Genomic DNA, 26,141 nt, shown 5'->3' with positions numbered 1-26,141 from the left:
TGTTGTTTTAACTTTTGAAACAAGAAGAAAAATATTCCAAAATAGTTTTGACCTTTGAAAAAAATATATTTTTTTTCTTTTCTTTTTTGTTATATTTTTATGTAGAATTTGATACTTTGAAGTTCTCTAAAAAAATGAAATACAACTTTAAAAGTATGTTTTCCTTTTGTTTTTATCCATCTAATGGAATAAAGTAAGGTTGTGTAAAAAATATTAAAGATTGTACATCCCTCTCTTCTCCAAAAAAAAAAAAAAAAGGATGAATATAAAATTTCGTAATTTTATACATATCTAGAAACATTCTCAACTCCTTTTAAAATTAGAGTTATATCACAAAAAATGATAGATATGAAAATTTGCTTTTTTAAAAATTATTATTATTATTTTATGTATGCAACTTTCAATTTCTGCAGAAACAGAGGAAGATGTTATTTTATTTAAAACATAATACTATTGTTTTTGAGTTGTGATCAAGACTAATCATGTAGCTAGTACACATAAAACGTTTTCATTTAAAATGTTTTTGAAATTCATTTGTATTTTTGAATAAATGTGCTGTTTTAACAAAAATGTAAAGCTCTAAAAATCAAACGCACAGTTAAAGAAATGAACTTAAGGCAATGTATGTGAAATGACAAATTTTTGATGTATTGTATGAATTTTAATGTAGTTGTTAACATAGACATCATGTACTTATAAACTTCGTTTTTCACCAAACATTACATCGAAATAATCTTGTAATTATGAGTTGATCAATCTCATTGTATTTGCTCATTTTAATCATTGTGTCAAGGTCAGCACCAAGATGTTTAAGTACTGTTCAAAATCAAATCGTTTTTTACCAGAAATATTTTCCACTCATTTATCTGTATATAGCTTTGTTAAATTTGAAATTCAATCATTTTCAACTTTATTATTTTTTAAAAAGATATATAGTTTTATTATTATTGTTTTTTTTTTTTTTTTTTTTTGGTTTTTGTCATAAATTAATGACATGAATATAATTTATAGGATGTTAAACATGAATATTATTTATTGAAGTTAGGTTCTATGTAAGGTTTTGAAAATAAGATTTCTCTGAAAATGATTTAACTATTCGTTTGTGAGCAAAATTATATTTCTTGCAATGTGATTTTTTGTCTATATTTTGTTTATAAATAAATTTTACTCAACAAAATAAGGTATTTGCGATTGTTATTTAATTCTGACTATAACATTGATTCACAATGATCCATCATCAATGTATCACCATAACGCAAACATCATATATTATTTGGAAATTAGTCAACTTTGAACTAGTAAGCAAAAGAAATAAATGGGGGAAAAAAACAGTTAACCTTTATGCAATATATTAAACAGGGTTCCCACTCTCTATCTCCGCTAGTGAATGTCTTTTTAAGAACAATTAATTTTTTAAGACCATTTGACCTGCATATTTTCTTGAAAAAAAATACAAGTACAAATGTGATGAGTAGCAACAGGCTCTGGCTAGGACAAACTAGGCTGGTCCTAGTCAGTTTATTAATCCCCAATGAATTACAGCCTCTTCCGGTAAGCTATTCCAACTGCCCACAACCCTACTGAAATAATAATTTTTCCTAACTTCAGATTAGCCTGAGACTTAAATAGCTTAAAACAGTGACCCCTTGTCCTGCTTCCATGCAAAAATTTAATCCATTGGCATCTTTCATTTTGATAAAATTAAACAACTGAATCATATTCTCTCTTACTCTCCTTTGCTCCAGGATGACAATAAATAAATCCACTACGGTAAACGCGTGCTACTTTTCCCCAGATTTTGGATTTTTTCTCAATTTTAAAACTATTCATATTTCCAAGCTGTGAAAATTTGTTTTACACATCTAGAGATAGCTTAATTTACTATTCAAACAGTGATCAGTTTATTTCCAAGAATTTTTACCCTTTATTCTTGTTTTTTATTTGGGCCAATGTTACCCTTGGATTTGGGTTACTTTGGCCCAAAATGGTTTCCCATATTTAAAATCATTGTAGAACTAACTAGAGCCAAAGAAAGATGTGCTCATAGGGAAAAATAGAAATTTCAAAGAAAAATATATATTACTAGAAGTGTTTGTCACACATGTTTGTTTTAAAGATTTTTTTTTTAAATGTGTGTGCATACCTAGTTATTGTTTCAGAAATTACCGACAGAGAACAGTCATCTTTTCATCTATTTTGGACATTGAATAATTTATTAAGATAACACCATTTGTAAAGTGAAGGATCCTAAATTTTGGGTCACTTCCAAAACTTTTTGGTGGGTTCCATGCTATCAATATTCGCTTCTTCTCTCGCATAAACATCTATCTTTGAAAAACTGAGTTCATTTCTTTCTACAGTAATAAAATTCCGTAAACTTTCCAACAAATTTAACATTTGTAAGAGGTAGATGCAACTGGGTAAACCTTTTTCTAAACCTCCTGCAACTTTTAATTCCTCTTCATCTTCCATAATGAAAGCCATGTAACTGAGTCTTGATGAATTGAGTCTGCAATCTCTCTCTTTCTTTATCCGTTGCCGAGAATTCTAGGTTTTTTTGTGTGTTTCCTGTTTAGAGATTTAGTTTTAGCTATTCTGTACTTTTCCAAATCTCTCTGGTGGATTTTTTCAAGTTTTTATGCTGGACCAAAGTAGGTCGTAATTTTTAGGTTAAGAGATATGTTGTCATTATCAAATTAAAAAAAAAGAAATGAGAAGTGCAACTATACTACCGCATAGGGTATTAAATAATGCTCATAAATAGGTACTTAAAAAATAATCTTAGCTGATACAGAACTGCTTCTATATGGAGAAGTGATGAAGGTATGTGTTAGCACAAGGAATGCAGAACCACTAGTGTTGCTTCTTGAGCAGAGCTATAGAGCTGCTTATTATACATAAGTGAGCACTTTGGGATACTCATTTGTGGAATCTGTCAAAATATGTTGAAAAAATTGCGACCTGAAGGTGTTGACAGAGGACGTAGTATCTTTTTCTCCATTTGGGCCAAAGTAGCCCACGTTATAGTAACATATGTTTTTCTTGACCCAAAATTAATAGGAATTGACTAATTAAAACCAGGATGCAGACAAAAAAAGCTCTTTTTTGTAGTGTAGTGTAATCATTTCAAAGGCAAAAAGTAATAGTAATAATATAGTAAATGGTTAATTTAGTTTGAATTTATCTGCAATTCTGCATAAATAGATAATTAATTTTTTTCCTGACATACCTGTGGTTTGAGAAAATGATAGTCATGGTAACATGTTATGATATAAATAATCTTGCATGAATTTACCTTACAAATACAAACCTAAATTGCTTAACATATCATTACAATTTATTCAAGTGACTTTCTGCTACCTCAACCCCTTCAGTAACTGTTCAATAATTTTATCATTAAAATTGAGGAATGAAATTTAAATGTTGACAGATATTTTTATTTCATATCTTTAAGTGCAAAGGATGATCTAACTCTGATTACAATGATTAACTTTGTTTTCAATTAGGTTGTATTTAAGCAATATTTCATGTAGTACAATAACTTGGTTAAGTGTTTGAGCGCTGCAGCAAAAACCAAAGGTTCAGTGGCGGGCTGCAACATAATTATAGTCATAAACCAAAATACTTTTTCAGAAGGGGAGGAGATACTGGACATATTAATGAACACATATTACAAATTAAAGAAAAAAAGAAATTTTTTCAAAAAATATATGATCTGTTCAATGGATGTTTTTGGTTTGCAACCACAGAACATGATGTTCACCTCAAGCTGTTGTTCAGAATCTGAACGATTTCGGGTAAAAAATGCATATGAATTTGTTGAAGTACATCTTTATTTCATAGATGGGAAAAAAGGGTACTCATTAGTAGGCAACATTAGTAATAGATATGGATTTTCTAAAAAACTATTTCTTGCTAATTTACAAGAAATCTAACTGTGCAAGTTACTTTAGACTTCGCGGGCCACTGAAATGAAGCCCATGAGCAACTAGTTGGGAAAACCCTGGTGTAAAACTTTAGAAATCAAAATACTGCAAAATTTAAAATCCAAGTTTTAATTGTTTTCAGCTGCATATTTTATATGAAAAATTAGAAAGTTAGTGTTGAATACAGTAATAAATTGACTATATATTTATTACTACTTGACTTATTTAGTTTTTCTATTTCTGGCTACTGTACCGTAGTTGAATAAATTTAACAATAAGGTTGATGTAATCTGTCAAGATTCAAGAAAAATTTTAAATCAATAATATTTAAATTTGTTATCTGATTGCTTTTTTCTTGTATTAAAATTACTCTGAATATAATATTAATAAGAAATAATTTAAATTAATGACCGAATTATAAAAGAATTTGGCGGAACCGAATATTTGATCTGTAGTTTAAATATTGAACCTGCAGTCTTCAAGTTAAAATATCATTTAATTCACAGTAGAAGAGCGACCAATCAACTTTCCATTGCCACTTTTAAAATTCATTTTGATTGCAAGATTTTTTTAAATAGTACAAACTAATTTTAATGTACAGTCGACTTCCGCTACAACGCGATCCGACTTACGTGAAATGGCTATAACACGATTTTTTCAACAGTAAAGAATTTTAGACCTAGAGCGAATTCCTCACCTACAAAGCGAAATTTTTCGGTGGATAATCGTGGTGTGTAAGTATTGGCTTTGTAATTGGCTACATTTTTTTTTTTTTTTTTGTGAACATAGACCTTTATCCATCTTGCATCACTGAAAGCGGAAGTTCCCGCACCGTTCTTGTCTAAACATCGCTTATACAAATAACTACTCCTTATTTTTCGTTTATTTTTTTCATTCTAAATGAGAAAGTTGATGAAATATAAGACATCTAAGAGTGCAGTTTCATATAAAGTTTGTAAAGATAGAAAGAAAAAAGAAAAAGGTTTTGACAGTTAAAGGAAAGCTAAAGCTTCTCGATGCTAAAACTTTTGAAAAGCTGAATCTCAACTAAAAAATGCGTCGAAGGTAGCACAACAATTAGGTATGAGTGAATCTTCCATATTCCATACATACAATTAAAAGTCAACAAAAGGGAACCCGTAAAAGTTTACTGAGTAATATTTTAGTGAAATGCAAAAAATTATGGAAATTGAAGCTGCTTTTTTATTGTTAATTAAAGAAACCGGGAAGAGGTGTGTTGCTGTACGTGATAAAAAATTTAGTGAAGCAATTGTTTAAAAATATATTAGATTAATGGTTTGATTACACAGCATAAATCATTATCATCTTCATTTTTTTAAGTTACAAATATCATTACTGGACAGTACAACAGTAGTGCATTAGCTTTTCTTACTGTATACTGTACGCATCATATACTGGTTACTTTTATGTCTTTCTTTCCAACTGATCATTGATTTTGTGCATTGTAGCAGTATTTAACGTTGAATAAAACATTTTTTTAGTATTAGTAAACATTCAGTTCTTTATGTAAGAAACAGTAATGTATAGGTACGAAATAGTTTTTTAACAGTTAAGGGGTTGTTTACAAGCGTCTAAAATAATTGGATAAGTTTATAAAAGTATTTACACATACCCTTTTCCACAACGCAAAATTTCAACTTAAGCGAAATGTCTTGGAACGTATCCCTCGCGTAAGTCGGGACTCGACTGTATATTGTTTTAATTTTATATCATTTAAAAGCTAAGAAAAACTTCAGGGAAAATTTTGCTCTCAAAAGGAAAAACACATTGAGCCAATCCAGGAGAGTATCTTTGTATTCCCTAATGGCAGAACTTGAAACTTTTTAAATTTGGCTAGTTGATTGACTGACTTAGCCCTGTTTCTGACCTGGGGTAGCCGGTCGGTGGATTTTCGAGATGCAGAAAATCACCAGCGCCCTTGTCATATGATTATGGGGCAAAAGAAGATCCTTTGGGTAATTCGTTTGGCTTAGAATTTCCTCGGCAAAATTAAAATTCCTAGTGCAAATATCATTTCAAAGAGGGTACAGATGTGATATACCCCCCCCCCCCCATTTGGCGACATCCGATTTTTTTGCACAAAATTGAAATATTTTTCTCGCCAATGAGGCAATTTTTTAAGCATGGCATCCCTGACGAAACTAACCTGTGTTTGGCAACCCGAAGGCAATCTTAGATCTGTTCAAACTTGTTTACTTGGGTTGTTTACTCGGTTTCAGGCAGGAGAGATACGTGTTGTTTTGTGCAATATACCTTACAGGAAAGCTTATTTTGTGTTAGTTTAAATTCAGTAGTTGTGTTTTGAAGTAAAAACATTAGAAAATGCCAGTTTCTTCAAACTTGAACGTTAATTAAAAGTTAACTCCAACGTTGTGTGTATCTGTAACGTGCCATTGTCATATGATGTTTTGTTTTAGACTGAGTGTAAGGATTTATACCATAAAAAGGTAAGTTCTTTGTTTTAGAATTAAAAAAAAAGAAACTCTCACTTCCGAAATTCTTTGTTTTTACAAATCCTTTCAGGGTTCTTGTAGTTTTAACTTTATTTTTACTGTATGTAAATTAATTTTACAAAAATAGTACGGTTATTTTGTTCTAAAAGTTAATTCTTATCGATGCCACGAATTATTTAGACATATTCTATTAACGTGCCTCCTTTACAGGGGCGTAGCTAAGGGGGGGGGGTTTGGGGACAAAACCCCCCCCGAAAAGTTAGTCTCAAAAAAAAAAAGAGAAAAAGAAGAGAGAAGTGAAAGAAAAAAAAAAGAAGAAAAGGAAAAAATTCCAAGCGATTATACATACATATATATATATATATATATAAAAGTAACCCCCCCCCCCCCCGAAAGTCGGGTCTAGCTACGCCACTGCTCCTTTAGGTACTGAATTTCTGAAAATAGGTTGACTCCAGCATTTTATAAAAATATAAAGGTGTTCTTTTATGTAAAATATAATAGGTATTTTGAAAGCATGTCTGGATAGCAAATAAATGTACGGTATTTTTGTGTTGTTTATGTTTAGGATGTTCTGTTGAGACATTTCTACTTTTCATACATCGAAATTTGAGTAACTAAGCGCTTTTTTGGGCTGAATTAGTTATTGAATTTGGGGATGTTTTCCGCTTTAAACATCACAATTTGAATCGCTTTGCTCTTTTTTAGTAGAGTAGGAGAAAAGTTTCTGTTCGATGAAATGCATGTTGGAAAATAGCTTTTATTTCTATTGGTACATATTTCATTGGTGAGCTGTTATAGTAATTTGTCAATTTAAGCATTTTAAATACTTTCTAGTAATTGTTCTTTGTGTACAAAAACTTTCTAGTTTCTGGTTTTTTTGAAGCGTATATTCGTGATGTTTTTTGTTGTGGTTTTATGTTGTTTTAATATATATTGTGTTCTGAAGTGCTTTGATCATGTTTTTTTATCTGATTTTTTCCTGTTGGTGCTAAAAAAGCATTGCTAAGAACAATGTATTACATATGTCGTCATACATCGTTTTCTTGGCGACGCTTTCTTGGCACATGAAAGACTGGATACTGTATCGGGGATTGCACTAGGTCTGCTAAAGGGTGAATAGCCTAAAACGCAGCACTTAATAGACAAAAAAAAAAAAAAAAAAACTTATTGTGTCCAGCATAGACAGCTCATGCTGAGGGAATGGGGGAGATAGCAAAGGGGGCATCTGTTCTCTCATTTTCAAAAGTAAAGGGGCTCTACCCCTCCTCTTTTCCAAGTTAAAAATTAATGATGAATCGAAAAAAAAAATACAATTGATCGATTCAAGTGTTTATAGGAAGAATTATATGTGATAAATAATAATAAGTGATTTTTAGGTCCCAAATTTTTAAAGTCATTAAATCAATAATAATGTTAAACTCCAATTTATAAAAAATGTCAACTGTAGGGGCACCATCCACCAAACTTGCCGCCACACTTTTTGGTACACCAGCCACCTGTGGTCTCCATTAGTAATTCAATTCCATAGCACGCAATAATTATTTTTCAGTTATAATAGTAGCTCAGCTTGCTACATATTCAAACCACTTTTGTTTTAATTTAAATTTCAGAGATGTATGTGCAAATTATAGATCAATGTTATTTTCAAAAAACACTAATTTAGACAATTCTTGTTAATAATGTCTGCAAATATTTCTTCGCTACCAAAAATTACAGCTGTGAACTAAATTTTTGAAAATTCCTAGAGGTCTCTGTATACGTGTTTGGAGAGTACTACTGATAGGTTTAGAGTATGTGGAACTGCTAACAGTAATTAGTGTTAGAACTTATGACTACTAAAATATTCAATAAACCTTTTTGAAAGATTCAATTGGAACATATCATCATACGAAAAAGATAGTCAACTCTCCATAACTCAAAATAAAAAGAGACCAGCTAAAACCCTCAAGTTATTGGTAGTTTGAGTTATGAAAAGTTACCACAAACTTCTCAAGAGTTTGGGACCCAACAAAAACTTCGAGATAAAGGAACATTAAAGTTATAAGGCTTTGACTTATTGATTGAGAGCCGGCTATATCTACCAGAAGATGAATACTATACCTTCTCATTTAGAAAAAAACTGTATTAAAGTATTTAATATTATAGATTATACAAATAAACTAATTAAGAATTTAAAATTTTTTAATGCACCATGCCCTTACAGAAAATATACAGCAAGTAACAAAATACATAATAGGTAATTAAAGGAAATTGCAAATAACATACCAGCAACAATTCGCTGAAATCATTATAGTACACAATTAATATACAATAGGTACTTTTAGTCCCAGAAAATAACATGCAGTTCAATTCCTTTTATACAGCATAATTTAATACTTGTAGGCTTGATACAAAACAGCAGTTACTAAAACAGCTGCTGCAATGACTAGCGGAACTGTGAAGCTGGGAACAGGCACAGAAGTTTTAAGGGTTTTAGAAAATGAATACATTATTCCATTTCGCTTGGGTCTTAGCTTCTTCTCTTTGGATAATGGACACTCAAGGGATAGAATCTCAGGAGCATAAGCTTTATGCAACTCAAGTGCTTGAGGTATAAGGTCTTCAAAAGGTAAATCATCAGGTATTTTGGATAAAAAGGAATGTACTGATGCCATATCACAATCAAGCGTCAACACCTCAGATTCTTGATGCAAAACAACAACAGATGTTAGATACATTGGCATCCAGGAATGTGACACTATAAAAAAGTCAAACAGACGAACCACATCATTGTAGTCATTAAGAACATGGCCGAACCATGTTATAAGCCAGCTTAAGCAATAAGCTACTCCTACTTCAGATTTTTGTAAGAAATGTGCCAATTTAGGGCTTTTTTTACCAATAAGCGGAAACATGCAACTAAGTAGCTCTATTGTGGGCTCCATTGTTTTTTCCATAAATACCCTTAAGTGGGTTCTGGATAGTTTTTCAATGACATAATATGCAGTTTCTTCACCTAAGACCAACAAAAATGTAACGCAGATATCGTGATATCCTTGGTAATAGTGCAGTTCAGGATGGCGACACAAAACTCGCATTATGAGAAGCACTAACTGGTCGAGCATGGCTAATCTTTGAACTTCTTTAATGCTTGGTGGAAAACGTTTTAAAGATCTATTTACATCCAAAACAACTTGCCTGTAATAAGGATGCTCCTCTATTTCTTCACGACTTGGTCTTGGTGATGTCTCAAATACATCAACTCCCACAAGCTTGGGCCAAACTTTGCGTCGAATTTCATCGGTTAGAAGACCTCCAGACGATATTGCGGCTTGACGAAGAGCAATTATGTCTTCGTCCGCAAGAGCAGATAAAATCTTTTTGCGTTTTTTCTTAAAGGAGGAATTGTGTTTCAATGATGTTTTGCCTTCACTTTCATTGTGTTCATCAAGCTTGTCACTAGCAACAACAGTACAAGAATCAGTCAGATTCTGGGAACTTTCCTCTACAATTTCAAATGCAGAATCTACGTTTGACTCGCTGTTTAATTCACTATTGAAAGAGATATTTTCTGAAGAATTATCATAAACTTCGCTAGAAAAAACACTATCTGTACAACAGTTTTTAAAGTCTCCTTTCAAACTTGAGCTGGATTTATTTCCTTTAATTATATTGCAATTCACTTCATCACTTGAGCATTCTGAACTACTATTTACAGTCGTTACTTCATCACAACTTTTGCTAAAAATTAAATCATCTGAAACGATTTTGACACTCATTTTTGAGGCAGGAGAAAAATTCAGTGCATTTTCATAAGGCATAAAATGATAACACTGCTGAAATATATTTGTCACGTGTAACAAATCAAATACACATCTTATCGCTCCAAGATCTGAAACACAACAAAAGTATCAGACTAATTAGAGTATCGTGCTGAAATTTCGGTTTGCAATCAAATTGCTCAGAAAAAAAACAAAGTTTGATTTTTTATAACAAGAACGCAATACTACTACTTCTTTGTAGATACAACAATAAAATAAACAAGACAGATACGGAGAGCAGAAGATCATTTAATATGAAAACTGGAAAACAGCGACCTCTACAAACACAAAAATAGTATTGCCACTTATCGCCGGCCGCTGTATGAAATTATGAAAATGAAAGTAAAAATAGATTTGGAACCGCAGGGTGGGTGGAGTATCAAATGATATATTTTTCAAACTAGCAATCTAGTTAACAGAACCTACATGGTGTAATTATGTATAAAAAAAAGAAATACACTAATGTACCAAGTTAATCACTCCCTGTGTGTACAGAGGAGTGTGTAGAGCTATCAAATAGCTCACGTTCGACGAGCACGACCGGTAGCGACCGATTAGTTAAACACGTGACAGCAATGACGTCAGTGGTTACTAAATCGTAACTCAGAAATTAGAAAAATCGAAACAGAAAAATTTTAAATTCGGAACTCCAGCGCTCGAATACGCTACCTTGCGGTGATTTACAAAACTGCAAATGAAAATAAAACATTGCCACGCCGCGTTCCGCGTGTGTCTGTTGACGTAATCACAGACAGTTTGTTCTGAGTATTTATTAACGCAATCGATGTGTCTTAGTTTGCTTTCAGCTACAGAAATTAATTCGTCCCTCAATAGTATTCTCGAGCTTCTCAAAATAATGTTAGTTTTCATTATTTCCTTAATAATTGGTGAAAGCGAAAATTCTGGATTAACAAACTTGGATAACGTTATACAAGGTAAAAATTTTTATTGTTTTGTATGAATTTGTAAGAATATGGGGTTTTTTTTAATCTTAAATTAATTAAACTTACCATGTTTACAGCAGCATTTAGTTGGAATGGACAGTATGCAAAATATTTTCTTGAATATATTATCGTAGAACAAAATGAATAACCGAGAAATAATTTACTTTATTCCTTTTATTCTCAGCTGAAAGGTTTCGCCAAATTTGTTTAGGGTTATAATTTTGGTATTGTGCGAGCTAAGTACCCTTGTCAAGATTCCGCATGTTAGTTAAGCCATTTTTATTTTTTATCATGACTGAAATAAAATGGTAAAAAGATTACAGAATTCGATAAGTAAAAAGAAATAATGGCAGATCAATTGAAAGAAAACTACCACCATATATCCGTGAGAATTTTGTTGATGATTTGCATAACATGACACAATTAAATCGTAACTCAGAAATTAGAAAAATCGAAACAGAAAATTTTTAAATGAACCGATTCGGGAATTCGAGAGAAATAACTCAGCTACAAATGGAAAAAAAATAAGCGCTAGCCAAGCAAGGCAAAAAAGTATCATCTTCTTTCGATAACAATTTGTAATGTCACATTGAATTTTCTAGCATTAATTGTTATTCTTGTCAGGCCACAATTATTATTTAGTTTTATCAAGAATTGATAAATATCGAATTCAACATCGTGGAAATAGCTGCTTAGAACTACAAACTACGTAGTTTGCATTAATCTTTGACGTTTATATAATGCTTCTTGAATTCTCATTTCTTTCTACGTGGGCCAGAATATCCACAAGACTTTGAAAATTAATTTAAAAAGAATAAAGCGAAAAAATTATATGTACGAACAAAAATCACAACACTTTTAGCATTTTCTTCGTTACCATGTGCGTTTGTTTTAGTTTTCAATTCCGCCATTAGACAGTGACTTTAGTGCCCCCTATAGTTCGTTGGAGTTGCGAATTAACCGATTCGGGAATTCGAAAGAAATAACTCAGCAACAAATGCAAAACAATAAGCGCTAGCCAAGCAAGGCAAAGAAGTATCATCTTCTTTTGGTAATAATTTGTAATGTCACATTAAATTTTCTAGCATTAATTGTTATTCTTGTCAGGCCACAATTATTATTTAGTTTTATCAAGAATTGATAAATATCGAACTCAACATCGTGAAAATGGCTGCTTAGAACTACGAACTACGTAGTTTGCATTAGTGTTTGACGTTTAGTAATGCTTCTTGAATTCTAATCTCCTTCAACGTGGGCCAAAATATCCTCAGGACTTAAAATATTGATATATAAAGGATAAAACAAAAAAAAATCATATATACGAACAAAAATCACAACACTTTTAGCATTTTCTTCGTTACCACGTGCGTTTGTTTTAGTTTTTTCGTCCGCCATTAGACAGTGACTGCAGTGCCTCCTATAGTTCGTTGGAGTTGCGAATTCATGTTCGCTCGCGTAATGGATATGTTCCGTGCAATTTTTTTTTTTTTTTTTTCAACTTTCAGTTCTACAGTTGGAAAAGAAATCAAACTGGATAAAAAATGTTGCCGTTTAAGAAATGCTTTATATGTTCCACAAGCATATTGTATTTGTTTTGAATAAAACGCATGATGTTTAAAGGAAAATTACGATTTGATAATCATCCGATGAGAATGAATCTGATGAGGTGAGGATCAAAGATTTTCAAATAATTTTCTCACAACGACAATTGAATAATACTTAGAGAATTTTGAATTTAAACTGCCTATTGTAATATCTGTTTGATTTGAACATGTTTGTTTCCCTACGTTGAATACATTTGCACAAGTAGTAAGTAAAAATATGTTTACTTATGAAGCAAAATGAGAGATTTTGTTAATAGTTTGGGTTATGTACAAGTTTAAATTCAAAAGTTGGAGATAATTTCTAGAATAGTTACAAATAATCACATTGATAAGATATATCCAGTTTTGAAATGGTAATACACATTGTGCAGAGATAAGTTCTTTTTACTTCAACTAAACACATTTTTACTGTATCTTACTTATTTTAGTTCATCTAGATCATAATAGGTCTCTTTGATTTCGTTTAAACAGGTGTGATTGCAGTATGTCTTCTTTGTTATTAAGGAAGTCAGTTGTTTTTTCATCAGTAAAATGTAAACTAATTTCCTGTAACCCTGAAATAATTGTAGCTTCAAAAAGGAAATTTTATTCAAATATACAAAATCATAAAACTAATTACACCTACATGTACTGTAATACGAACAATGAAAGAACATAGTATGACCAGGGCCAGGTCCGAATCTATCAGTTGTGAGGCCCCCTGCCAAAAATCAGCATGGCGGCTAACTGCCTACTAAATTTCTATGTCACTAAAGGCCTGGGGGCACTTTCAGTGGCATGCCCCCCCTCCCCACACACACTGCAGGATCTGCGAGTATGTAGATCCGGGTCTGAGCACAGAGGATAGGAAAGCAGGGGCAGGACTTATGACGCATATATATAGAGCAGTGGCCGAGATGGAGCTAGCTGGCTCTACGCTACCAGCAGGGCTGGACTAATAATACTCCGTCAGTCCGTGCCCCGGCACGGAGTAAAAATTTTTGAGGGACGCAAAATTGCCAAATCAAAATGAGAAAAATATTTGCAATGAGCGGCTGAAAAAACAAAAGTCTAAGTTCTCTGGAAAAAATATTTGCACCTTCTACAAATGAAGAAGGCACTGATATCCCACCAGGAGGGGCGCCCCGAGCTTAAATTTTTGGGAGGAGACATTCCAGTTTTTCAGAAAACGGGCAGCCAATTTTATTTTACTTTTGTAACAAAAGGAAATCCTTCGTGGCGTTAAAGATTTAAAAGAAAAAAAAATAACGAAAATGACAATTTTTTTTCTGTAAAATTTGAGAACAAAATGCAAAGTTAAATATATATATATTTAGTAATATATCAGAAAACATCTGTACTAATAAGAAAAAGGAACTAAGAGCCGCTGAGATGAACGTTTCACAAATCTTTCAATGGGGGGGGGGGGGAAGCTAACTGTAATAGTACTAACTTTCGCGAGCCGTAATTTTCACGAAAATGAAGATAACGGTGATTTCGCGGGAGCTGGAAATTTCGCAATTTTTTTTGTAAACAGTAGGGAAAGTTGAAAAATCCGACGTAAAAAGATTTTTCGCGAAGTTTAAAATTTTCGATTATGACGGGGTTGCGAAAATTAAAGCCTCTCGAAAATAGTGCTTTTACAGTATTCGGTGCAATTTGGAAACTCATATCAAGCTTTAGACTAAAAAATGTATAAATTTATAAATTAACAAGATAGCGTCTGGGGAGCTGATGTTTTTCTTACTTTCATTTTTTTTCTTACCATGAAACCAAAAACAGCCAAAAATGCTGAAAAATGTATGCGCTGCTGAAATATGGTTTAAACCAGGGCTGCGGAGTCGGAAGGAAAATGGCCGACTCCGACTCCTGGATTTTGAAACGCCCGACTCCGACTCCGACTCCGGATTTTTTTTTAATTTTTTAATTGTATTTTTTAAACTCCCTCTCTCCATTCAAGGGAAGGGGAAAACCTCTTAACAGAGATTGAAATATTAATTCCTTTTTATGAAAATTTAGCATTTTGTTTTTTATTGTAAACCCAAGACGTAATACAACGTTAGAAATTCAATTTAAAAATCAAACTTTCCAATAGTTACGAGTTAAAAAGTGAGATGACTTAAAAATCCCTTTTAAAAATTTTGAAAATGATTATCTGTAATTTGCCCCCCTTTAATGTTTAACAAATATATATTGAACAGATCGTGTGCTTTCAATTTTTGAAAGCTGTAACTTGAGAGAAAAAAAACTTTTTTTCTAAATCCAAGTTCTTGAGAGGGAGTGGTTTGTCCCTATTGACATCCATCTAGTAGATGACACCCAAAGTTAATTTCAGAGTTTATAAAAAATATAAATACTTTAATTCTGAAAATTTTCACGAATATATTTTAAATTATATTTCATCAATAAAATTTCAACGAAAATAGGGCACATATACGTCAGGAGCTAATTTTACACAAAATACGGTGGTATACAAATTTGTACGAATAGCTTTTACTATACCTATATTTCTTCTTCGCTAAATTTTTAATTTAAATTTTATTGGCTGCTTTAGAATTAACCTAAATATGAAGATTTTAAGATTAACTGCAATTCTTGAGTGTTGTAATCAAGAAATTTTTTACGCTTATTTTGTTACATACTTTTTAGTGAGAACCAAGCTTACAGAAATAGTCTTAATAAAGAAAAAAACATTAGATTATTTCATCGAATCTTTTGGATTCGTGCTTTCAGGCCAGAACGTCTTTGAATTTGCCGATCACACTTAAACGTTTCAACCTTAGCTACAGGCGTCGACTTACTAATTTGTTACGTTTCTTTTACTATTTTAAACTGAGATAGAACAAAACACTATATTTCTATTTTTATTTGAAAGTGATTACTTGAAAATGTTATTCAACAAAACCGTTTGCTGACAGTTGCTATAGGGGACGGCTACAGAAAGTTCGGTAAGCATTCAAACTAGCTGATTGCCATAATGGCAGTTATTTTCTCATTAGTATCTTTTTATACATGTAATCGAACCAACTGGTAATCAATTTTTATAAAATGCAAGGAGAGTCAGTGAAAAGAAAAGAAAAAAAGAAGCCCGGAGTCGGAGTCGGCATGTTTTCCAACGACTCCGACTCCGACTCCTTTATTCCAAAATCAGTCCGACTCCGACTCTTCGACTCCGACTCCGACTCCGACTCCACAGCCCTGGTTTAAACAGATAAAAATTCAAAACAGAGAGGGATAGAGAGCAGTGAGATTTAAACGATTGTTATGAAAAGTCGCACCAGTAGTTGTTAAATGGTTGAAGGCAAGGGCGCCCATATGCAAAATTTTAAGGGGGGGGGGGGAGACTCAGATATTTTCCCCATGGTTTAGCAGGATATTTTCCCCATGAAAACCGATTTCAGTACAGATTAGAGTTATTAAAGTTTGACATTGCTAATAAATTATTCATTAATGGCTGGAGAAGATATGCTTTTACATTTTTGCAAAGAAAAAACTACTAAAAGCAAGGAAGTTCCAATTTCAAAGGGAGAGCCCCCCCCCCCTCTCTTGCCTGCTATATGGGCGCCCTTGATTGAAGGGAGAAAACGAAGGTTAGAACAAGAATTCTGCAGGAGATTAATGTGGTACGATATTTAAAATGAAACATAGTAGAAAAAATGACCATAGTTATTACTCAAACGTCAAAAATAAAATAAAATAATAAATAAATAAAAACACCTCCGTCCAAAGCAATGAAATATTCTACTGGGGCTGTAAGCGTTTGAATTCAAACTTGTTAAAATGTAAGATAAGTGTGAAAATTAAAAATTTTAATATTTGCGTTTTTAGGGCTGTAATTTCGAAAGACTTCCTAGGGTTAGGGGAAACTCTAGAACCCTTAAACCTGATCCCTATAACATCATCGAAGATTGTCTACAGTTGTTTTCAAAACTTTAATTTTGAAAATTTCCGAGGAAGTCTCCTCGAATCTTACCCCTTCCCCTAACGTCATCAAAGATTGCTTACAACTTGCGTAGTTACTATTTCAATTTTGAAAAGTTTTCACGGAAGTTCTTCCGAACCTTCCCTTTCCACCATTAAAGATCAACTTTTGTTTAAACGATTTCAATTTCGAAGAATTCCGAGGGGAGGGGCACTTAACTCTCCTCATCCTAACATTCCGAAGGTCGTCTAAAACTGTGATTTTGGAAATTAAGACTTCTGATAGTTTACTATGGAGAATTCTTCAATCCCATTCCTTCTCTTAAGATGACTTACAATTACGTATTTTGGACGAAAAATGTATGGGGAATGATTCCAGACCCCATCCCGTTCAGTTACTTCAACAAGTGTTGCCCGCCGACCGAGTGGTATAATGGTTAGGCGTTGGCATCTTACGCCTGAAGACACAGGTTCAAACCTGGCTCCAATCGGTGGATTTTCAAGATGCATAAAATAGACAGCGCCCGGGTCGTATGATTTTGTGGTATGTGAAAGATCCTTCGATTATTCGCTCGGCTTGAAATACTCTCGGAAAAATTAAATTCCAAGCTCAGTTTTGCATTGTAAGAGCCCGGGTACCTCTATCTGATACGGAAATTGGGCGTCGATATTATCGTGGCACGGTGCCAGATGAATGCTACATCGGGAGATCGCACTAGGTCTACAAAAGTCAATGCCTCTAACACAGCCCCATTAGAAATAAATAAAAAAAGACAAAGATTGCTAACAACTGCTTTTTTTTTTGGAAGATTTTCTCCTCTAGACGTTTTGACAACCCCTTCTTCCCTTCCCTTTTTCAAGTTTTGTTTACAGAATTAAAATTTAGAATCGTTTAAAATTTTGTTTTGAGCCTTCAAGTTCGAAAAATTCCAAAGAGAAAATCCAAAGTGCCCTTAACATTCCTTCTCTTCCTTATATCATCAAAGATTGTCTAAAATAGCGTTTTCAGAGCTACTATTTAGAAAACTTTCCAAGGTGTAACCCCTGGACCTCCTATTTATGCGAAAAATTTACCCATGACGCAATGTTCACATTGCTCTTTTTTTTTTGAGCAGTCATGAATTGCTTATTGTGCATTTGACCGTTGAACGACATCCGTCCTTTGATTTTATTTTTCTATTATAATGCAAGTTCCAGCGTCCACGTGCCTCGGAATCGAATTACATAAAGCTTATTATTAGTCTGAGCTTCAACACTAATAACATAGCAACAAGTGTTGCCAATTATGTCAATAAATTATAAAAATATCGTCATTGTCATTAATATTTTTGAAAAATGAAGTTCTAGCCCTTTAACCGCTGTTCATGAACTAATGAACTATTTTTAATTCACTTTTTGCAGCATTTAGCACCACCGCAATCCGCTCTCACCCATCACTGTTTGTGTTGATTCTACTGGACACTTCTATTCGACGTTTACTAGACGAACCTTGTGGATGATCTAATTTACGTCTGTAAAGGATAACTAATAGACGTACAATGAGGAACCTGCATGCATTTTTTTATTTTTTTAAATGAAAATTTAGGCCATTTTATAACGATAGACACCAGTTTCAGTTCATTCGGACTGCTTGTTATTTTTTAATTAATTCTTAAAGTCTCCCGATTAGCCCCGCCTCCTTGGTTTCCCCATCTCCGCTGATGACGTCAAGATTCATTCCCGCTCCCCGCTCCTTCTGGCACGGGACGCACGTGCGTGTAGAACATCGCTAGCATTCACAAGATGGCTCCATGCACAAACCATTGAAGTTCAATGGCACAAACTGCCGAAATGCAAGTACTATATTGTACCTCATCTTTACTAATAATAAAGCTGAAAGTCTCTCTGTCCGGAGGATGTCTGGATGTCTGTAGGATATCTGTAGGATGTCTGTGACGCGCATAGCGCCTAGACCGTTCGGCCGATTTTCATGAAATTTGGCACAAAGTTAGTTCGTAGCATGGGGGTGTGCACCTCGAAGCGAATTTTCGAAAATTCGATGTGGTTCTTTTTCTATTCCAATTTTAAGAAAAAAATATCATAAGATGGACGAGTAAATTACGAAATTATCATAACGTGGAACCGTAACATGGGCAGAAGTCAATTGGCGAGATTCGAAATTATCATAACGTGGAATCGTAAGAAGGGTACAAGCCAACTGGCGAGAAAATTCACCATACATTATTTGTAAATATACAGGCGAACCAAAAGACCTTTTGATTTTTCTATTACGGGCAAAGCCGTGCGGGTATCACTAGTAGTAAATATTCAGCATCGTACACAACAAGTTAAATATTTTTAATGTACCAAGAGGAGAAGATAAAAATAGTGCAGTGCCATCAGCACTACTAAAAAAAGAGAGAGGGAGAAATACTAAAAGGTATTTTTCACTCTTCTGTTGCAAAAATTATTTTACAGAAACTAACAGAATTGTATATTAATTACATAAAATTGTTTGGCTTTTTATAAAAGCTATCCCTGATCACTCTTCCTTCCTTTTTTTTAATTCTTCGAATTAAACGAGTTTATTTTCTTTGAGCATAGAATGTTATTTTTCATATATTGATTTATTTTATTTTGCTCTGCTTCTGTTTTGAATGCAACTGCTGTTGCATTCAAAACAGTTATTGGAATCAAAAGTCTCGATTTGAAATTTTTAGTAATTTTTAAGATTTTAAAAAAATGAAGGGGCTTTTTGAATGACTTGCATCTCTAGTCTGCAAAATTCATGAAAAAGAATAATAATAAATAAATAAAGTACTTTAGGAGCAAACAATAAAAATGAGGAAGAAAAGTATTAAAAAAATAATAATAAATTCTCAAAAATTTTAAATTTAAAATCATATTTCCTTTTTACTTCAAAACATATTTTTAAAAAGTACAAAACTCGAAAATGGTTACAATAAAGATTAATATAGTTTTCATTTATTAATTTTGTATTACATTGCTCTGCTCTAACTTCTGCGTCCAAAACCCAGGTTGTACTGCGAAGACGTGACGTTAACCTCCGCCCCCCCCCCGCCCCCATATGAATAGAGAAATGAAGCTGGTTTGTTGTAACTTCAATGAACAATAGACGAACGTCTTTGTAATTTATTTGTTAATGAATGAAAAAATCTGAATTACGTAGCTAGTAAATATTAAAAAACTAGTAAATGAAACTTTATTAAGTGTTTGCTTTACAAAAACAATTTTCGAAAAGTGGAATACTGTTAAAAAACTGAATTATATTTCTCTGTAAAATGTCACCGCACAAGATAAAAAACAAGCAATCAAAAAGAAATTCAATACGCATTTAAATTAATCTGAAAACATGTCTAAGCACTTAAAAGCACAAAAATAATGAATAATTATTAACCTAACATATTACGTGTTATTTTTCAGATCAATAATATCAATTTTAACAGGCCAAAAGAAAGAAAATTTTTTTAATAGAATGGGGTTTTTTCCGAAATTTAGAAATATTTTCCTGAAAGAGCATGCTTAAAAACATAGGATTTGACATTTTTTTAAATTTTTTGACAAAGTTTAATATTCTTAAAAATTATTTTAATCGGTGCGCAGATTTAATTTCCTTTTCTACGCTTCTGGACATGACATCACAAGTGATGAAACGCCATTCACTGATGCCATTAGCGCAGAGCGCAATATTTAATTCGCTTCTAAATTATCAAAACCTGGAACCGTGCTAGACAGCAACCGTAAACTTTCAACGCGCCAGTGGAGTACGTGCCAAAGTTCATCACTTCTGACGTCATAAAGACCACGCCTTATTTGAAAAATTAAAAATAAAATTTTTTCCTGGCTCCGTATTATTTCTTTTTCATTCTTTTAACTTCAGTGACAAAAAGTAGTACTTTTGACTGATGGAAACAACCCCATTAGGGGAAAAAAGGGTGTAAATTTGACAAAGATAGAAAACGGTAAAGTTGATATCTGCTTAATGTTTAAAGTATTAAATTAAGAAGGTTTATTCCCCATATTCCATGCGGAAAAAGGTATCTGCCTAGCTTGGCACTAGCAATTTGTTTGATATCTTCTTAATTTATTTTTTGAGCGTCATTATTTTTCATGGCCAAAATGGCAAGTAGTGTTCATTTGCTCTGCCTCATCAAAGAACACAAATACTGTTTTATGAATGTCCGCTTCTCTTGCAAGCTGTGACAGTCACTCAGGCCTGATTAAGGCACAGGTCTACAAGGCCCTGGTCCTGGGGTCCATCTTCCTAAGGTGCCTCAAATTTTTTTTAAAAAACCTATGCACAGCATTAAACAATCGTGTATTTTTGGGAAAATGAAAAAAAAAAAAAAAATCATGTTTCAAGTAAATGTTAAATATATTTTGCGTTGCCTTAGAGGGGGGGGGGGGGGTTGCTTCCAAAGCATTGTACGCCTTGCCCTCACTTTTAGTTAGTCAGGCTCTGCAGTCACTGGCATTAGTCTAGTTTGTAAAATTCCTAAGTGGTATCTATAAATATAGAAATAAATCTTTCATTTTTGTTTTCTTTATTAATTTTCAAATTTTACTTTAAAGTGATTTTATTTTGAATTAGTTAATGATGTACAGCTCAAAATGAATTTTTCTTGTGACGGATTTTTCAAAATTAGGGGGGGGGGGGGGATTGCGTCTCAATAAACCGTACGCCCTTGACATATAGAGGTGTCAATAAATGCTCCGTATTTAATTTATTGTGTAAACAATTTTGATTTAATTTACTTGTGAATAAAATATTGATGTTCAATTCAAAGTCAGTTTTCTTGTTGTCGGAATTTCGGGGGTTGAGCGTGGGTGATTCAGCGAGGATATACACCTCTTTCTCCTCTGAAGATCAAAATAAGAGCACCTTTGTTTTCAATAAACAACGGCAAACCACGTTGCACTCCTATCTCCTTCGTTTTGACTACTTCGGACCGGTTCTCTTGTAACCCAGAAACTGAATCTCGACGTGGTGCATGCTCCTCCTCTTTTTGACGGTTCTCGCGCAGGTAGAGCCTCGCAAAATTCTCAGAAGTAAATTCTCAGAAGTTTTAAGATAATTCCATGTCTTTGATTGAAGCTCTTATTAAACACAACAGACGCAAAAGTAATCAAAATAGTGTGTGCAGGGGAGACTGCACAGCGCCCATCCTTAGCAAATGTTTGGCCCAATTCTGTCGGGGCCTGAGTTAAAAATATTCAATGGCAACAGCTTATTGATCAGCTAACTCTATTCCCCCCCCTTCTTTTTGCTCTTTTCAGTTCTTTTCTTTTTTCTCTTGTTTCCTAAGTTCATCTAAAAGCAAGAAAATGTGCAAAATGCTGCTCATCCGAACTCCCCCTCCCTCCACACACACACACACACCGAAAGCATTATGGAGCAACTGAAATTTTGTTTCCAGATCTAACATTTCGCGATATTTCCAGCTTAAAGCCCCCGAATACTCAACAACATCAAAAATCGCTTAAAATTGCGTTTCTTTAGCTTGAATTTCAAAAATTACAATTACATATTACAAAAAATGGCCCTACAATCGCATTTTTAAGGCTTGAATTTCAGAAAATATTGGGGAAATATTTCAGAAAATATATATAATTTTCAAAATTTTTCGAAGGAAGAGTTCCTTTCCTTCCCGTAAAATCTTCAAAATTTGTCTAAAATTCCTTTTTTGAAACTTTAATTTCGAGAATTTGCAGAAGATTGATTTTGACTTTTTTTTTTCTTTAAGAATCGATCTGGGACAGTCTCTGACCCTAAAGTCAATAAATATGGCCTATAATTGCATTTTTAAAGCTTCAATTTCTAGAGAGCTCCACCGAGACCACCCGTACCTTTTTTCCCTTAATATCAGCAAAGAAAGCGTAAAATGGCGTTTTTAAACTATAAATTTCAAATTTTTTCGGCGGAGAACCCCCGGACCCCCCTTTCAATCAGGTAATGTTTCCCCTCGTCAATATGCCTCCTCCTCCCCCCACCACCAAAAAAACTTCTTTACTGTGCTACTACCCACGAAATGTTTTTGTCCTACAGTTAAGTGAATTGAGAACCCTAAGTGCCAATAGTTAGTACAAAAATTAAATTCCATGAATTCAATTATTTGTCTGAGAATATTTTATGATTAAAAGGGCCTCGTAAAACTGCATCGCCGACATCTACTTTTGCTCTCGCGCCGCCACTGTTTTGAAAAATACAAGTCAGTTTTTTAAAAACTGAGTTGATTTTTGGGAGTTTTTAGTAGAAGACTATTCAAATCAATCAACGTTCATGCAGGTTCCTCATTATAGACGTTTAATAGAACATCTAGAAATGACGTTTATTAGTCGCAGAATAGATATCACCTTTAGATGTAGATGAGTATAGATGAGTTTTAGATGAGTTTCGACGAGAAATAGTCGTTTTATAGACGAGTGTGCTGTGTGGATACCTCCCCTCCCAAAAGAAGACAAAGAGACGCAAGTGGTGAAAACATACGCCGCGATTGAAGGAGCACCCGCCACGGCCCGACTCAAATCCAGGTGCCTTTTGATCACCCTTGCAAATACAAAAACATCAACATCGAAAAAACATCGAAACCAAAACATCGATGTTCCGAAAACATCGAAAGTAAAACATTGATGTTAAAATCATGGATGTTTTAACAAAAACATCGATGTTTCCAAAACATCGACATCGATGTCGCACCCCTAGTTCACATATAGTGCAATTTCTGCAAATCTTTAACAATTCTTGCTAATCTTCTGAAAGTTAGATCATCTTGAAGTAATTAATTCGTTTTCTAATGTTTAAAAATTCCTTCATAAAATACGATAATTTATTTATTTTTCTTTTTATGTTCAAGGTTAAGAAATAGTAATCGAATAGTATAGAAATATAAATGAAACAGGACATAATAGTTGTGTTTCAGTAAAAGAAAAGTAGATGGCGGTACCTACCTTGCCATGAAAATCGGGAACAATAATACTCATTGAACGATGTTTTCATACATCACAAACACAAGAATTTTTAATTCATGTCGTTTTCATCCCTTTTCTGTCCCAATGAAATATATTTTTACATTGTTACCGTGCGATAAAATTAATTCCTTGCTGTATTTTTTAAATGTATAATGCGGTGAGTATAATTCGAAATAGTTCCTCTGCAAGAGAAAAAGGAAAGCTTTTCGTTATTTTTTAAATTTCGATTTTGTTATTGGTTAAGTCTTTTGAAGGTTTTTGTCATTTTAAATTTCGTCAGGGGGAGGCAAAGGGTGTATACTCAATGCAACTTTAATCGAAAAATGGCAAAAACCCCTTCGTCTAAATAATGGGCCTAATGAGAAAGAAAAATTAAAATGCTGAATTAAAAAAAAAAAAATGACGGTAAAAATTTTAATGAAGCGGTGTGAATGAAATATTTTTCCAGTACCAGTATATAATGTCCCAACGCATGTAATATTAACTAAAAAAAATATTTTTTTTAAATTTCTTCATTTAAAATTAAAATAACTTTGGGCTGGGGAGGGGAAGGGGACTTATGAACGCGTGCACGAAGTTACACTTCCCAAGAAGGGGAGGGGGGATGGGAGGAGCAAGTTATAAAAAATCATGATTTTTGTTTTTTGAAGGTTTTTTGTCATTTTGAGTTTTGTCAGGGAGAGGCAAAGGGTGTATACTCAATGCAAAGTTAATCGGAAAACAACAAAAACCACGCCCACTTGTATATAAAAACATTAATTTTTAAAAGCCAGGGAGACGAGTCAATTCCCCCTCTAAACATTGGACCTATAGAGATGGAAAACTTAAAATGCAAAATTAACAATAAGTATTTGACAGTAAAAACGTTAATGAAATATTTCTCCAGTACCAGTATATATAATCTCTCGAATCAGGTAATATTATCTAAAAAATATTTTTTAAAATTTCTTCATTTAAAAAACGGAGGGGGAAGGGGATTTTTGAACGCGTGTACGAAGTTACACTGCTTAAACTCGAGAATCTTAGGAAAGAATTTTTAATTCGGAAGAATTTGTTGTGGAGATGAGATTATAAGTTTAACATACAGCGAAAGATCGAGAGACTGATTTAATATTGCTTTGTTTTGCAAATAGGTTCATTGACGCTACGCTCCAGTGAAAGCAGAACAAATACTTTTAGTGCTAAATTGTAAACAAGTGTTCACACCAGTGGTTAGTTCGTTTAAAATCCAGGTTCAATTCCTGACTGTGAGCTGCAATGGATTTTAGCATAAAACTGTATTTGAACAAATATTTTTAGAAAGAGCAATTGAATGGATTACCTGATTCACTGCATCCTAATTTAAGTAACGAGGCATATTAAATAATAATAATAATAAATAAATAAAAAATAAAATAAAATAAAAAAAAAATAAAAAAGGACGATTTTTTTTAAACTTTAAAAAAAGGTTTAAACTCTAGTCGATGCCCCCTCCCCAGGGAAAAATAAACGTGGTTTTGAGGGTTTCCGTCGTCTTGAAGAGCATAAACATAATTGAAGTTTCTGACAAATTATGCCAAGGAAAAAAATGTCTTGAAACGTAATGTGTTACCAACCAGATTTTTGATCTTATATTTCGTGATATAACATGACGCGCCTCCAAAATGCAAGCATGAAATAAAATCTATCCACAAATGTGTAAAATAGAGAACTAGAAAAAGAAAAAATGTACATCACTCCAGAATTGGATGCGCATATCTGAAATGCTTCATTTCATTTCCACTTCCGTTGCGATCTTCTTGGCTGAAAATGTATACGAAGTGAAATTTCAATCGTAAATTTTAGCAATCTATGATAACTGATGAGATAACATTGGAAATCAATAACTTCAGAGCTACGTTAGGCTAATGTCGAAAACGATTGGTTGTTCAGATAGGGAAAAAAAATGGCAATTTTAAAAACTGATGGAATATTTATAATACTGTATGGGAGGGAAAAATGACATTTGAAGCTTAATAACATTATGTAGATATGCATTAGGCCTTAGGCATTAGGAGGATCGAACAGCAATGTCGTCTTCTCCAAACTAATACATTTAAAATAAGTTTTTAGTTTCATTCGACGAATGAAGGACTTCGCAAAAACTAAGATTTTTTTATGAGGAGCGGGAGAAGGCACTATAAGGAATTTTTTTAACAATCATTTCTCTGAAATGAGAATCTTCACTTTTCTATATAAGGCAGGTGCGGGAATAAGGCCTACTTAAGGGCGATTTGAATGAAATAAAAACTTATGTATCCGAATCAACAAATTGTAATATTAATAGAACATACAGATCAATTACTTTGAGAAAGTATCAAAAAAAGACCACTTTTGCCGAAAACAAGTATAAAATAAAACATTTTTAAAAATCTTGTCATTAGGTTTTATTATACTATGGTAGGATAATAAGACCTAAAGCTTTAACACTCATAAATAATCAAAATAAGCTTAAAATGAAAGAACAAGGTTGGAGGAACCCTCTCTTGGCATTCCTCTGCTA

The 26,141-nt window shown here is 33.1% G+C and overlaps 1 protein-coding gene across 1 annotated transcript; it reads right to left on the bottom strand.

Annotated features, from left to right (window-relative positions):
* Window positions 1-8,595: 8,595 nt before the first annotated feature.
* Window positions 8,596-10,467, bottom strand: LOC129217099 (TBC1 domain family member 20-like). Its single transcript, XM_054851348.1, has one exon. The coding sequence runs from the start codon at window positions 10,201-10,203 to the stop codon at window positions 8,773-8,775; it is 1,431 nt and encodes a 476-aa protein (XP_054707323.1). The 5' UTR covers window positions 10,204-10,467; the 3' UTR covers window positions 8,596-8,772.
* Between the last annotated feature and the right edge of the window lie 15,674 nt (window positions 10,468-26,141).

The sequence above is a fragment of the Uloborus diversus genome, chromosome 2 (genome assembly GCF_026930045.1).
Source record: "Uloborus diversus isolate 005 chromosome 2, Udiv.v.3.1, whole genome shotgun sequence".
Taxonomy (NCBI): domain Eukaryota; kingdom Metazoa; phylum Arthropoda; class Arachnida; order Araneae; family Uloboridae; genus Uloborus; species Uloborus diversus.
The sequence above is the reverse complement of the archived record's forward strand: the minus strand, read 5'-3'. Positions and strand labels throughout refer to the sequence as shown.

What these genes read in the sequence shown, in the direction of transcription:
- LOC129217099 (XM_054851348.1), bottom strand. Translation starts at nt 10,203, where the DNA reads ATGCCTTATGAAAATGCACTGAATTTTTCTCCTGCCTCAAAAATGAGT.